At 30.5% G+C, this 13,954-nt stretch overlaps 1 protein-coding gene across 1 annotated transcript; it reads right to left on the bottom strand.

Annotated features, from left to right (window-relative positions):
* Nucleotides 1–5,679: 5,679 nt before the first annotated feature.
* On the bottom strand, nt 5,680–13,228 carry LOC131601777 (cellulose synthase-like protein H1). Its single transcript, XM_058873673.1, has 9 exons — nt 12,878–13,228; nt 9,365–9,683; nt 9,144–9,266; nt 8,287–8,403; nt 7,976–8,188; nt 7,787–7,895; nt 7,379–7,569; nt 6,878–7,228; nt 5,680–6,364 (listed from the first exon to the last, which is right to left on the bottom strand). Exons 1-9 carry the CDS (start codon nt 13,135–13,137, stop codon nt 5,813–5,815), a joined length of 2,235 nt encoding a protein of 744 aa, XP_058729656.1. The 5' UTR covers nt 13,138–13,228; the 3' UTR covers nt 5,680–5,812.
* Between the last annotated feature and the right edge of the window lie 726 nt (nt 13,229–13,954).

Genomic DNA, 13,954 nt, shown 5'->3' with positions numbered 1-13,954 from the left:
TTATCGAACGACCCCACATACCAACACGAGTCTTTTAAGTATGTTTTGTCCTCACTCACACGCTTTTCGAGAAACTTCTCAAAAAGTCACCTATCCAAATACTACTCCAAGTCAAGCATGCTTAACTATGCAATTCTTATTTGTTAGACTACTAAAATGAATGTGCATCTTATTGGTATAGGTAGTACCAGTAAATTCTTAGAAGCCTTCCTTCAACCATGCAGTCCCATACCTACACAACCTCAGGATCCCTCTCATTCCGATGTGAATTCGGCGACCAGTCCTCATCGCTTCGGCCTCAAGAGTACTAGGAGAGGTCATAAGAGAGGGTTACCCTAAAGGTGAGTGTGTGAAACAAAGTGATTGATTTATTTAATCCTGATAATTAGAGTTATTCTATGTTGATTTTAGTCTTGCCATACAATCCTATTAACATACATCTAAGCAGTTTATAGGTGCGGAAAGTAAAAGCAGAAAAGATAAAGTCCTACGCTATTACAAGGCTTCGGGGAGGGGGATTACATAACCAAAACGGGGGATGCGGAAAAGTAAAATCCTAGTTTAAACTATTATACGGCTTTGGGACAGTTACATAATAATCAGAAGAAAAGTAAATACGAAAAATAAACCTAATTAAAATTATTACAACCTCGAGACAGATACATAATTAAAAATAATTAAACGCGCGAGGAAAAATCGAAGAACCGATGAAGATAGAATGAAATTAGGATTTGAGAAAAATAGGGTTATAAGGTGAAAACCTAATTAAAACTAATTAACCCTAATCCTAAATTGTTTAATTAAATATTGGTTAAAATCTAATTAATTAAATCGGTTAAAAAACCTAATGGGTTAAAAAACCTAATTAACTAAATTAAATAAATCGTCTAAAAACCTAATTGGTTAAAAAACCTAATTAATTAAATTAATTAATATGGTTAAAAAATCCTAATGGTTAAAAACTAAACCCATGAAAATGGACAACACCTACCTATTACTGGGGTTTTATGGTTTTTGGGTTAAAAAACTAAACCTAATTAAATTAGGTAGATAAATTAATTGGAAAAAGTTATCATTTAAAAACCTAATTCTAACTAATGGGTTAATTAAAAAAAACCAATTCTAAAAAGGAATTAATTAAATTAAATAATTGAAAGGAAAAGAATAAATAAAAACCAAGAAAAAGGAAGTGCTCACGAGCGTAGGATCCCATGCGCCAGCTTCTTGAGGGTGCATGATGGGGAGGCGCTTTGTGACCTTCAGACCTGGTAACAAGAAAATCCAGTGGTGGAGATTATGCTGGTACACCATAGGCGCATGAATTCCCCCACACCGCATCTGCAAACAATCAAAATCGTAAAAAATAAAAGCCCTGGGTCAAGCTCGAACCCAAGTCTTTAACGTGATAGCCCTCTCCTTTAGCCAAGTCTGTTGCGCTCGTTTAGTCAACATTCCACTCACTAGTAATAATCAAATAACATCACGTGCGATAAACAAAATTAATCAACCTGGGTCAAACGCAGAGGCCCGCGTACGTAAGACAACCAATCAACACTAGAGAGAGATGGATGACTATTTGACCATCCAATCATGTAGAGATAGAGAAAGGAGATTTGTTGACCAGCCACTCACACCACTTGTAGGTTCCACGCAAGCCAAGGACCGAGTCAAAGAAAGGAGATCGTCGGCGCTGTGACGACACTGATCGTCTTCTCCAGCGGGATCGACGACCACGACCTGAAAACTCAACGAAAATCATAGAAAAAATAGCCCAGATATACTAAATTGAATGTTGCAAACACAATGGCATGGTTAGTTTTCAATAATAGTGCCTGTAACAGTGACAACAAAGATGTACAAGCTTTATGCCCTAATAATGGTGAATCACCATATATGCGTTAAAGCTTCAACTTAACAATTCAAAGCTTCTCTAGTCTATTAACACCCCAGGAATGAATTGGGATGGTTGGCTTGGATTAAAACTCCCTTGAATTGGCTATACGATTTTCCAACTTTCTTTGAAATTTTGCTAACTTAGAAACCCTAGTCTCTAACCTCCAATCCTCCTTAGCATCTGGAATGGTTATACTTATATAATGATACAATTTAGGTCAACAATTTTGGATTGAATCTCATTGAATCAAAGATTGGAATTTGATGGAAATTTGATTTTGAAATCTTTCTAAAATTGTTCCAATTTTGATTCTCTCTTTCCAATCTCCCTTTGCACAAAATTGACTCATATTTTAGCCCATTGAGTGATTGAAATTGATTGGAGAATAAAACCAAATCAAATCTTTTTATTTTCTTTCAATTATTTGATTTAAATTGCATTTTAAATGAATGAAAAATGAAATAAAAATCATATGGGCGTGGGAATGGACTTGGAGGTTCTTAGTAACCTTAGAAGCAAGTTTGGGTCACAAAAGAATAGGCCCATTTGGAAAAAATCCAAGTTTGGTCCTTATTTGCCTCATGCACTCCTTCAAAAATTGACCAACTTCATCAATTCATAACTCCTTCAATTTTTATGGGATGGAAGTGTTCTAGGACTCTTTGGAAAGCCCAAGATGTCATCTACAAGCCACTTTGGAACTTTGTTTGCATTTGAGGATTTCATTTTGAAGATATGGCTCCTGACAAAAAATAGCTTTTTGTTGACTTCTGAAAGGATCTGTAATGTTTTGGCTCATATCTCTCAAATGGTGCATTTCTTGGTCTTGGGCCCAACATCAAAGTTGTAGAGAATTAAATTTTCTTCAAAATTAGCTTTGGTTGGAAAATTGTTGATGCACCATGTGAAAGTTATGGCTGGTTAAAGTTCAGTTACTTTTAGTTCAAAAACCCTAATTTAGAAGATTTGATTTTTATTGATTTCTGAACTTCCCTTGATGAATCATGATCAACCCTTGATCAAATAATGAATCTTACTTCAAATGAAGGATGTTGACCAAAAATCTTGACTTTTGACTCTATGTTGACCACCGTTGACTTTTAGGTCAAACTAGTTGACTGTTGATCATTTGGGCTTGAGGAGACTGCTTGAACAAAATACTTTGAAATATTGAAGGCAAATTTTGGGGTATGACAATTGGTATGTAGGAATAAGGTTTTGGTTCTAGTTTGATGTCGTTAGGTTTTGTATTGAAAGTGATGAAATTGATCGTTATAGTGGATTGAAAGTGATGAGATTGATTGTTATAATTGATTGAAAATGATGTATTGATGTGAAATTATATGCTAAATAACATGTATTATGTTGCTTTGGACTGTTGTTGATGTTTGATTGGGATCCTACAGTCTGAACATGGTTTCTTAACGCAATTTGGGGAAATTTTCGTAACATGAGTCGACGCATGTTAGTTCCGGTCGACACATACTGTATAGTTTTATAAAAACAGAAGTTTTAAAGTTGTATGTGTCGATATGTTAGCTGATGTGTCGATATCGACACAAAGTAGTACGTGTCGATACATACTGTGCATTTTTCCAAAAACAGAGACTGGAATATATTGGGGTCAACACATATGAGTATGTGTCGATACATGTTGGATTAAAAATCAAAATTTTGAATTATGAGTCGACACATACTGTTACGAAACAGAAAAATATTTTTTAAATTGTTTTGGTCATGTCTTTGTGATCGTAACCCTGATTTAATTATCGTTCCAACCTACGGAAAGCTAAAAGTATTTTCTATCCAATAAAACTAATTTGAGAACATTTCGAGGATATTTTCTAAAGAACTTATATTTTCCGGTGTTTTATTATAATGCGAAGTGTGGTGATTTTGTGATGATTAATGATGATGTTGATGTTACAAGAACAACGGTTGTATGGACTTCATATTGTATTGATGACAATGATAATGATGTTACTGCTGCCTCTATTTATTGGAAATTGAGATGTAGGCTTATGCCTTATGGTTGCATAATTGTCATTGTTGCATGTTGTGTTGCATACATTGCATACATGAGGCGAGCTTATGCTCTGTAATATGGTATGGATTGGCAAATTAAGATGAAGGCTTATACCTTGTTGCTGCCTCTATTTATTAGAAATTGAGATGGGGGCTTATGCCCTGTTGGTACCACATGCATTTGCATAGTTGTTAGTCGCATTGCATTTTACATGATGATGAGAGGTGATGAACTTTTTTATGACGACTTTTTGTATAAGTGATGATGTGATGATGAGTTATTTGTTGTGGAATGATGATATACCATCTCTTGAATAAATGATGTTGATTTGTTGCGGAGTGGTGAATTGTGTATGACAATATTCTCATATACTTGTTATCATACGTTTTTAATATTGTTATGATATCTCACCCCTTCTGTTTGAATGTTACTTCTACGTGGGTAACGCGTAGGTGACAAGGATTAGAGTAGCTGAGGTATGAGCAACGCCTAGTATTGCGTAGATCGAGTCGGGTTTTGCTCTGAACGTAACACCGGGGGATGAACGCTTGTTTTTGCAATTCTTTGTTCATGATTGTTTTTGGGAAGTTTTGAGAAGATTGTGAATTCTCTTTTATATTACTGCGATGTTGGTATTGCTTTTGAGTTGATTCGAAGATGATGATTACTATGCATTAACTATTTCTGTTGCATTAATAAATTGAAGTTTGAACAATATGGTGACTATGGAATCAGTTCATCCGAACTAATGTGTTATATATCTTTGTTTAAATATCTAAGCAATTTGTAAGATGTTTATGATGTAGCATCCCATTTGACGTTGATTGATATTTTTAATTACTCTGAATACTTATTTAATTTACGATGGGGAAATGGGGTGTTACAATTGGACTAATGTTCTTCCTTTCTAAAAAGGTTTTCAAAAGAAAAGTGCACAAAGGCACAAAAAAAATGATATTTAGCTATTGATTAACTTAACTCGCAAAGCAAGAGTCGCCATTTAACTTTATTGTTTCCAAAGGAAAGGGAAAATACCGGTAAAACCCAACAAAAGAAAAGATTTGGATACGGGAGTTAGTTATGCATGGGGAAGGTATTTGCAATCCTCACATTTGTGGTTCTCCATAGAAACCTGTTGTAAATATGCATTTTTAGGCTAAAGGGTTAAAAATTTGCAAAAGATTGATGAGATGAGACAATATCTGATAGTGGAAATTAGCGAGAATCACAAGTCAATTCCCACAAACGGAACTATTGTTTTGTACCAAAACCAAAACTATGTGTGAATTGAGATGATAGACTCTTGATGCAGTGCAATAAGTCTCATGTTTAATGGAACACCCAAGTCAGTGGCAGAGTCTAAAAAAGGGCAGACTGAAATATTAAAAGTGTGTATACCTTTAGTCTTACACATGTTAAAACATATATGCATCAAGATCAAATAGCTATTGTGCTTTGCTTAGAATAACATGTATACCTTCTTTATTGAGCCATCGGTCGACTCAGAATTATATATTAAAAAAGAACATTTTTATAAAAAATATTTCTAAAATACAAATAAAAGTTCTATTTTTAAAAAATAAAATAAACAGAGTCTTAATCTTTAAATTAATCTATTATGATTTTATGTAGAGTCAACCATTTCAGCTTAAGAAAATTCTATTTCATTCCAATCCTTTTGAAACACTCAAAACTAATAAGCATAATATAATATTTCAAATTTATTGCAAAAAGAATAAGTTGCATTATGTTAATGAAATTCTTTTCAAAAAAGAACCAACAAATGCATAGTTTATACCCTGGGACATGTGCTACACTTTGGATATAATTTACAAAATGTCTAAACAAATATTGTTACTCATGGTGAAGACATTTATATCCTAAAGCATATATCAACTAGAAACTGTCCTTCTACAAAGAAAGACAAACAAGCATGTCAAAGTTCCTCCTTTGCATATTGTAGTCAAAGGAATCCCATATTTTCCTGTCTCAAACAATCCTCTAAGAAATGGCCAGTAACATATGATCAAATACACACTACACAACATTTCAACCATTCCACACTCATAATCCCCTCTTATTACTTGTTTTTGAAGCCCCAAAAGCTTGATAAGTATTGCTGTTAATTGCAACAACAAGGTAGTTGTTCCCGGCAAGAAAACCAATGACTCATCAAACGTGTATCTACCAGCATTCTTATCTTGTGTATCTTCGCTAAACGGGGGAAGATCTTTCTTTGTTATGTCAAAAACAGTGTTGGATACTCCCAATAATTTTAGTAACATAGTAATAAATCCACATAATCCAGCATTCATAGGTGTTATTCTTGACATTCTTTCATTGTTCCACCATTCTCTTATTGACAGCCCTGAAGCTAAATATTCATATAGAGTATATACATTGTAAATCACAACTAGTGTTATAGGAATATAAATGCCTTGATCCTGAAATTAAAAAAAACATAAGTGTGTTATTATGTCGTCACAAGTTTGTAAATACATAGTACTAGCACTAGAATCGTCTCAAGTTTTTCGAGGCTCTGAGTAAGTTACCCACACTTCAACCATAGAAAAATTACCAAGGCTCTATTTGGCGATACTTTAATCGTAAAAAATATTGTATGAGACTCTATTTAGTCAGAACTAAATCATGATAAGTTTTGGACACTCTACAGGAGTCTCTCTTGCAAGTTCTTAAAGTGATCATGTGTAACACTGGTGCCATTTTTGAAGGCATGCAAGGCAGGAGCTACCGCATAGTGCCCAAAACTTGTCAATGTCAAATCGTAAGTAATTAGAACCTCATAATTTGTCAATGTTAAAATAGATTTAAAAAGAGTCTCTAGTTATTTTTTCATGGTTTAATTGAGACTTACTAACACACTACCTAAAAAAAATTAAAGACGACTCTATGTAGCACTGACATTGATAGGTATGTGTGTATTTTTCAATACTCACCTTTGGCAAGAAGTAAGATTTGGTAATGATGCAATAAGCAATTAGACATGAGTAGCATACTTGAGCAAATGGGTTGAAGCCCCAATTAACGATCCACATATAAGCTAAGAATTCCCTAAAAGAAAGTTTAGCAAAAATGGTACCAAGAATAGGACAATGCTTGCTAAAGAATATTTCAAGCATTCCTGTGGCCCATCTTTTATATTGTGACATACTTGTTGGGTTATCACTTGGAGCGCATCCTGTGAAAGCAATTGGATCTGGTGTACATAATTCTGATTTCCAACCTTTTTCGTGTATTGTTAGTCCAGTTAAGACATCTTCTGTTATTGATCCATACATCCAACCGACCTAAAATTTCATAAATTCATAGCAACTCTTAATTCCACAAGTGTTAGTGTTGGTTTCAAACACCCATAGTGATATTGAAACGCTTTTTTTCAGAAGTATTAGTGCTACAGAGAAAATATATATGCTGAATTATAAATTTGTGTGACAAACCTGTTTACCCCAAGTAGTTTCATATTCATATCCATAACAAGCAACTTTAGTAGCTTCTTCAACTGCTTTTTTAACATTGATGTCACCAGGTGAATGTGTCCTCCCTTCCAAAGCATGAACAATTGATTTCGTAAGTTCGTTGGAAGCTCCGAATTTTTGTTTTAGCTCCTCCTCTAATAATTGGTTTGATCCTATGTGTAAAACTTAACATACTTAGGATTCTGACAACTTTATATAGAACTAGAAGTAACACGCCCGTGCGAGTTCAATTTTAGAGTGATATTTGATTAACAAAAACTTCAATGTAAAAATGAGATTAATTTTTATGTGCACAATAAAAAAGAGATAAAAAATGCAATCAGACCGAATATAAATCTTTAAAAGATATTTAAATTAATATGTGCGTACCATTTTCCATGTCATCAGGAGAAAGACCGTATATAACTTTTCTTCTATGAAAACAGTTCGTTCCACCGTAGAACATGCCTTGGAGTCCTGCTAATCCAGCTCCAAGATACTGCATATGTTATTTTAAAAAGTGATCAAATTAATGCAATGACAAAATTTATTTCGTATTTTTATGATTTTGTATAATACCTTATACAAAATAGTCATCTGATTTCCAAAAGGATCGTCTTTAAGTGTAGCGTAGAATTGTTGAGGACATTGTACAAAAGCAACTTCTTTTTCTCCTTTTGAATCAAGCAAAATGCACATCGCATGTTGAACAATCTTTGGATTGTTTACAAACATGTCACAATCGACGTTCAACATGAAAGGTGCATTGGTAATTAAGCTAGAGACTCTTGTCTGAATAAAAATCAGGAAGCTTAAATTAAGTGTTTATAATAAGCTAATAATGTGATTAATCATATAAACAAATGTCATTAAGGATGTAAAGAATTTACCAAGACATTCATGGCACCGGCTTTGAAATGATGAGGCTGCTTTGGCCTCTTCTCTCTAGATAAGTAGATCAGATGTGGCAATCCATCTTCAACCATTTCCTCGTTCTCCCATATAACCTTATAAATTAATGTTGTCAGATATATAATCTTAGAAGTTTAAATGAATGCTTTAGATTTTTTGTTTGAAGTAATGTATACTAGTATTTTCTAAAAACTTAATGAAAATATTTTGAAAACTTTTTTTTTTGTAAGCAAGCTTCATTAAAAGAGAACAAAAATTCTCAAACTCGATTACAAAAGATCCGAGAAAAGGCTCGGAAAAAAGGAAAATTACACACCATATGGAACTTAAGAGAAATTAATGAAAATATTTTGAAAACTGGCCTATGAAAATGATGCTATAGTTTTGAATTGATAATGCATAAATGTTAATTTCATGAATCAAAATTTTGAGACTCACTGTAAAAGAAAAACTACATTCCCAATATCTTTTGACATGCCATGACACTTTCTATTTTAAGAAATATAACATCTGAAATTATTTAGAGGTGATGTTCTAATCTTAAAAAACCACAAAAAAATAATTTGATTACACTAAAAAAAACACTAAGAGTGGAGTCACTTTTAAATTGAATACATTCTAGATTCCACCATACATTCATCTTTGAGAATTATTTCGGACCGGCTAAAATAGTCTTTAATTGTTGGGAAATCAAAGTTAAAGGTAGTTTATGCTGTATATACAATACTTAAACACCTCAAACTACTGAAACGTCTTTTATAAAGAAAAAGTTGTTAAGGATCTCGCACCAAATTACTGCGAACTAAAGGTTGCGGTAGAACAAAACAAATAATACCTTGATAATAGCCGGATGATTTGTCTTATTTGTATTTGAGAAAACTGCAAATTCTCCTTCAAGTAAGTTTGGAATCGATTTTGGGTCCACATCAATTTCACGGCAAAGATGCTCATACATATCCTATCAACATACACAAGCAAAACAAAAACCGTTTAGCATTTTGTGGTCAGACAAATCTTCATTTTGTTGGCACAATCATGCCACAACTTGTTACTTACCTTCATCTGTAGCCACTCTTGTCTGAATTCTTCATTATTTGTGGTGTCGTTGTCATCATTGAAGTAACGAAATGGAGCTCGAATTTGTATGTTGTATTTTTTACAAAAAGGGACCCAATGTTTAGCGAAATTTGAAGCTTGTTGAAGAGCGTAGAAGATTAGAGGAGAACATGCATCATCGGAAACGTAACAAGATAGTTTGTGAGATGGATAGTCGAGTGATAATAGTGATAGGACTGTGTTTACTGTGATGATTGGTGGTTCTAACTCGTCGTCTGCTGTTGTCACAAATAAATCTACTGCTGGAAGTTCTTCTACGCTGAAAATATTGAAAAGCATCAGGAGTATATACATTAACATTACAAAATTAAAGTGTTAAAGGAAAGATTAAACGAAGGGTATGGTTAGCGGTTGTATGGAATATTTGGTTTATGAGAAATGGATCCTTTTTAAATGAAACATCTTCAACTTTGACGATTGTTTCAGTGCTATCGTGTTAGCATCGTGAAAATGGTTCTGATCAATTAAGTTTCTTCTATGTCCTGTAATTTTCATTTTTGAAACATTTTACCTCTCTTGCATATAAAGTGTATAAAGAGGTAGATATGTCGGTTGTAGCCCTTTTATGATTAATACCATTAATTATTGAAAAAAAACACTAACATTACAAAATGACATACTTTGCTTTCTCTCTCATTTGATAATTAAATTAGGAAAGTAATAAAATTTTGGAGGTAAACTACAATTTATTGGAAAAAAAAATTAAATTTTAATTAATTTTATAATTTAATAATAACAATTATTTTATGTGATAAATTTTAAATCTTTATACAATAGTCCGTTTCCATCTTACATATCTTTAAAAATAACTTTAATATATATATATATATATATATATATATATATATATATATATATATATATATATATATATATATATATATATATATATATATATATATATATATATATATATATATATATATATATATATATATATATATATATATATATATATATATATATATATATATATATATATATATATGAAGAGGGATATATATACTCCAGGATAAGTTACTATAACTTACTCCATATCTTGACCATTAATTGTTTTCAATCTAACGGTTAAAAATAATAAGTAACTAAATGTGGAGAGACAAAATTTTGCTTATTATTTTTAACCATTAGATTGAGAAGAATGAATGGTCCAGATTTAGAGTAAGTTATAATAACTTACTCCTAGAGTAAATATATCTCTCCTCACACACACACACACACACACATATATATATATATATATATAGGGGACGACTCAAGTGAGAACACTTGGTTATAGAGAAACCAATCCAATCCATTAAAATCAACAAAATCAAAATTTAATGGTCGTGATTCATTGTTCTCATTTCTCATAATAATCAAGTGTTCTCACTTGAGTCGTCCCCTATATATATATATATATATATATATATATATATATATATATATATATATATATATATATATATATATATATATATAATGAATATATTTACTCCAAGAGTAAGTGTTGACGACTTACTCCAAATCTTAACAATTGACTACCATTAATCTAACAGCTTTAATTAATTTTATAAAAAAAATTCAAAAGTAATTAGATTAAATGATCAATTAAAACCGTTAGATCAATGAAAATCAATGGTTAAGATTTGGAGTAAGTCTTCAACATTTACTCTTGGAGTAAATATATCCATCCTCATATATATATATATATATATATATATATATATATATATATATATATATATATATATATATATATATATATATATATATATATATATATATATATATATATATATATATATATATATATATATATATATATATATATATATATGAGATGTATCTTATGAAAATGACATTTTTTGTGAGAATATTGAATTTTAAAATAAATGGTGGAGATTTTGTTTCATTCTTTTTTTCTCTTCTCCATTATTAATATATATGAGTAAGTTATATGGGAAAGTGAGAATAAATCAGAACTATTATATTTTAAAATAAATGATATAAATTATATGTCATTCTTTTTTCTCTCTTCCATCATTTATTTTAATAATGAAAAAGAGAGAAAAAAAGAATAACATGGGCATATTGACATTGAGACAATAGCCACACCAGTTATTTCAATTTTTTTTATTACATACTATATACACATTAAGGATAACAAAATGTTTTGGCTTCTTGCAAGTGACAACTATTTAAACTGTTTCACCCCAAATAATATATCATATTTTCCTATTCTATACTAATACAAAATCACTTATTCCTTCACATTTTAGACTGATATCCTAGCTTAGTGGTATGGACATTGTAAATAAATTTCTAACACTAAAGTGAAAATATTGGTAATAAAGACATCCCAAATCTTATGAAAAATATAATATTGCACCCGCTTCCGCTTACTAATTATTAGTAATCTTGTAATTATATATATATATATATATATATATATATATATATATATATATATATATATATATATATATATATATATAAAATCTATTTAAAATTTATTATGGATTAATACAATACTATTAAGGGGACAACTTCTCTACCCATCACAAAAAGATGGGTAGTGTACATTCTACCAATTAGACGACACCATTTAATTTTTATGTATTTAATTATTTATCATATAGAACAATTATTTAATGTTTTCAATGCATTTTACATTAAAGGTAACCTTACCCACCTTTTTGAGGTGGGTAAATAAGAATTCACCTACAATTAATTTGTTAAAGTATTAAAAACTAATATGAAATACTGAGATATAATGTCTAGATCCGCCCCTGCCCACAATAATATATTTTTTCATGTTTAGCCACACTAATATATAATGTCTAGATCCGCCCCTGCATAATCTCTACAATTTATTTTAAAATATAGTAGTTCACATTTATTTTCACATTCTCGTATAACTTATATATATATATATATATATATATATATATATATATATATATATATATATATATATATATATATATATATATATATATATATAGGAGAGTTATATTTACTCCAAGAGTAAGTTATAATAACTTACTCCACATCTTGACCATTAATTCTTTTCAATCTAATAGTTAAAATTAATAACTCATTAAATATGGAAATAGAAAACTATTCCTTATTAATTTTAACAATTAGTTTGTCGAAGAAAATAATTTATATGATTAATTGATATATGAAACATATATAATACTATAAGTAGTTAGTAAAAATAGATGAATAGTATCCTTAATTTTTTTTTTTTGTGACAAAAGCGATGCAAACTTCATTCAATAAAATAGTTTTAATATAAAGAAGTATAAAATTAACGATACTATGTTGAGTCTAAGAATTCTTAATATATATATAATAAGTAAAATTCATTTTGTTTGATTTTACAGCAATACAAAATTTCAAACTCAGACTGGAGCAATTATGTATTTGTGTTTCCAGTGATTATTTGTATACAGATAAGAAAGATACCTTTGTAGGAGACGTTGTGGGTAGGTTTTGACAAGAGCGGGAGTCCATTGAGTGGACATGGTGAAAATCCAACCTAGGGTGAACCAAGATTCACACATGAAAGCAACAAACCAAGGAAGGGAATAGTGGTTGACAGATATAAAACGGTAACCAAGCAGCAACAAAAGAAGGATTAAAATTATGCTATCCAATACTCTTTTATAATTGTGTTTGTACCAATTTTTTTCATACAAAGGAAGGACAGGGTTTGGATTGGCCATAGTTTTTTTTTATAGCTAAGGTTATTAGATTAGAGAACCTCTTTGTTTATATGGTGATTTTCTAGTCCAAAGATTGTTGGTTTTATGCAATAAATTTATAGCACAAAAGGAGAGTTATTTGGTTGGTGACCGTTTTTTTTTAAATATTAATAGACTAGCACGTTGTAGAATTTGGCCCATATAGAATCAGGCCAAAATATAATGACATGGCAATTGATTGAATTTTGTAGTAGTATGATACGTAGTAACATTTGGTTTGGCGTATGTGAGTAGGATAGGTGACTCTACAATGCCAAACCTTTTTTTTAATAAGTAACGATTTATTAGAACGAAACCAAAATACAATGGGGTAGGGGGTGACAATTTGATCAAGTAAACTAAAATCCATCAAATCTATGTACTAAAAGATCCCTTCAATTCATCCACTACATAAAAAATAAATTAATGGATGGAATAAATCCATCCACTTATATACATGGATGAATTCAATACTTCCAACATATTTTGATAATCCAGAAATATTTTTATATTATATTTTAAATCTATTAAATTATTATTTTAAAAATAATAAAAATAGTTTTTAAAAAAAATACAAAAAATTGAGTTATTTTTCGGAAAAACAAAAAATCGAGTTTTTTCAAAAAAATTAAATATCGAGTTTTTTTAAAAAATAAGAGTATTTTTGAAAAATAAAAAATCGAGTTTTCCCGAAAAACAAAAAAAAGGAATTTTTTGAAAAAACAAAAAAGGCGGAGTTTTTTTGGGAAAAATAAAATCGAGTTATTTTTCGAAAAAACTCGAGGTTTTTCAGAAAAAC

This window comes from Vicia villosa, linkage group LG5 (genome assembly GCF_029867415.1).
Source record: "Vicia villosa cultivar HV-30 ecotype Madison, WI linkage group LG5, Vvil1.0, whole genome shotgun sequence".
In the NCBI taxonomy this organism is placed as follows: domain Eukaryota; kingdom Viridiplantae; phylum Streptophyta; class Magnoliopsida; order Fabales; family Fabaceae; genus Vicia; species Vicia villosa.
Note: the sequence above shows the minus strand (reverse complement) of the source record. Positions and strands in the feature narration are given on the sequence as shown.

Bases quoted from the DNA above. Each gene is read 5' to 3' on its own strand.
- LOC131601777 (XM_058873673.1), bottom strand. From the start codon at position 13,137: ATGGCCAATCCAAACCCTGTCCTTCCTTTGTATGAAAAAAATTGGTAC. The intron at 8,404-9,143 runs GTATTATTTGTT...TTAATTTATAAG, and splicing joins ATCATCCGGCTATTATCAAG to GTTATATGGGAGAACGAGGA. The intron at 7,570-7,786 runs GTACGCACATAT...TTTTACACATAG, and splicing joins TCCTGATGACATGGAAAATG to GATCAAACCAATTATTAGAG.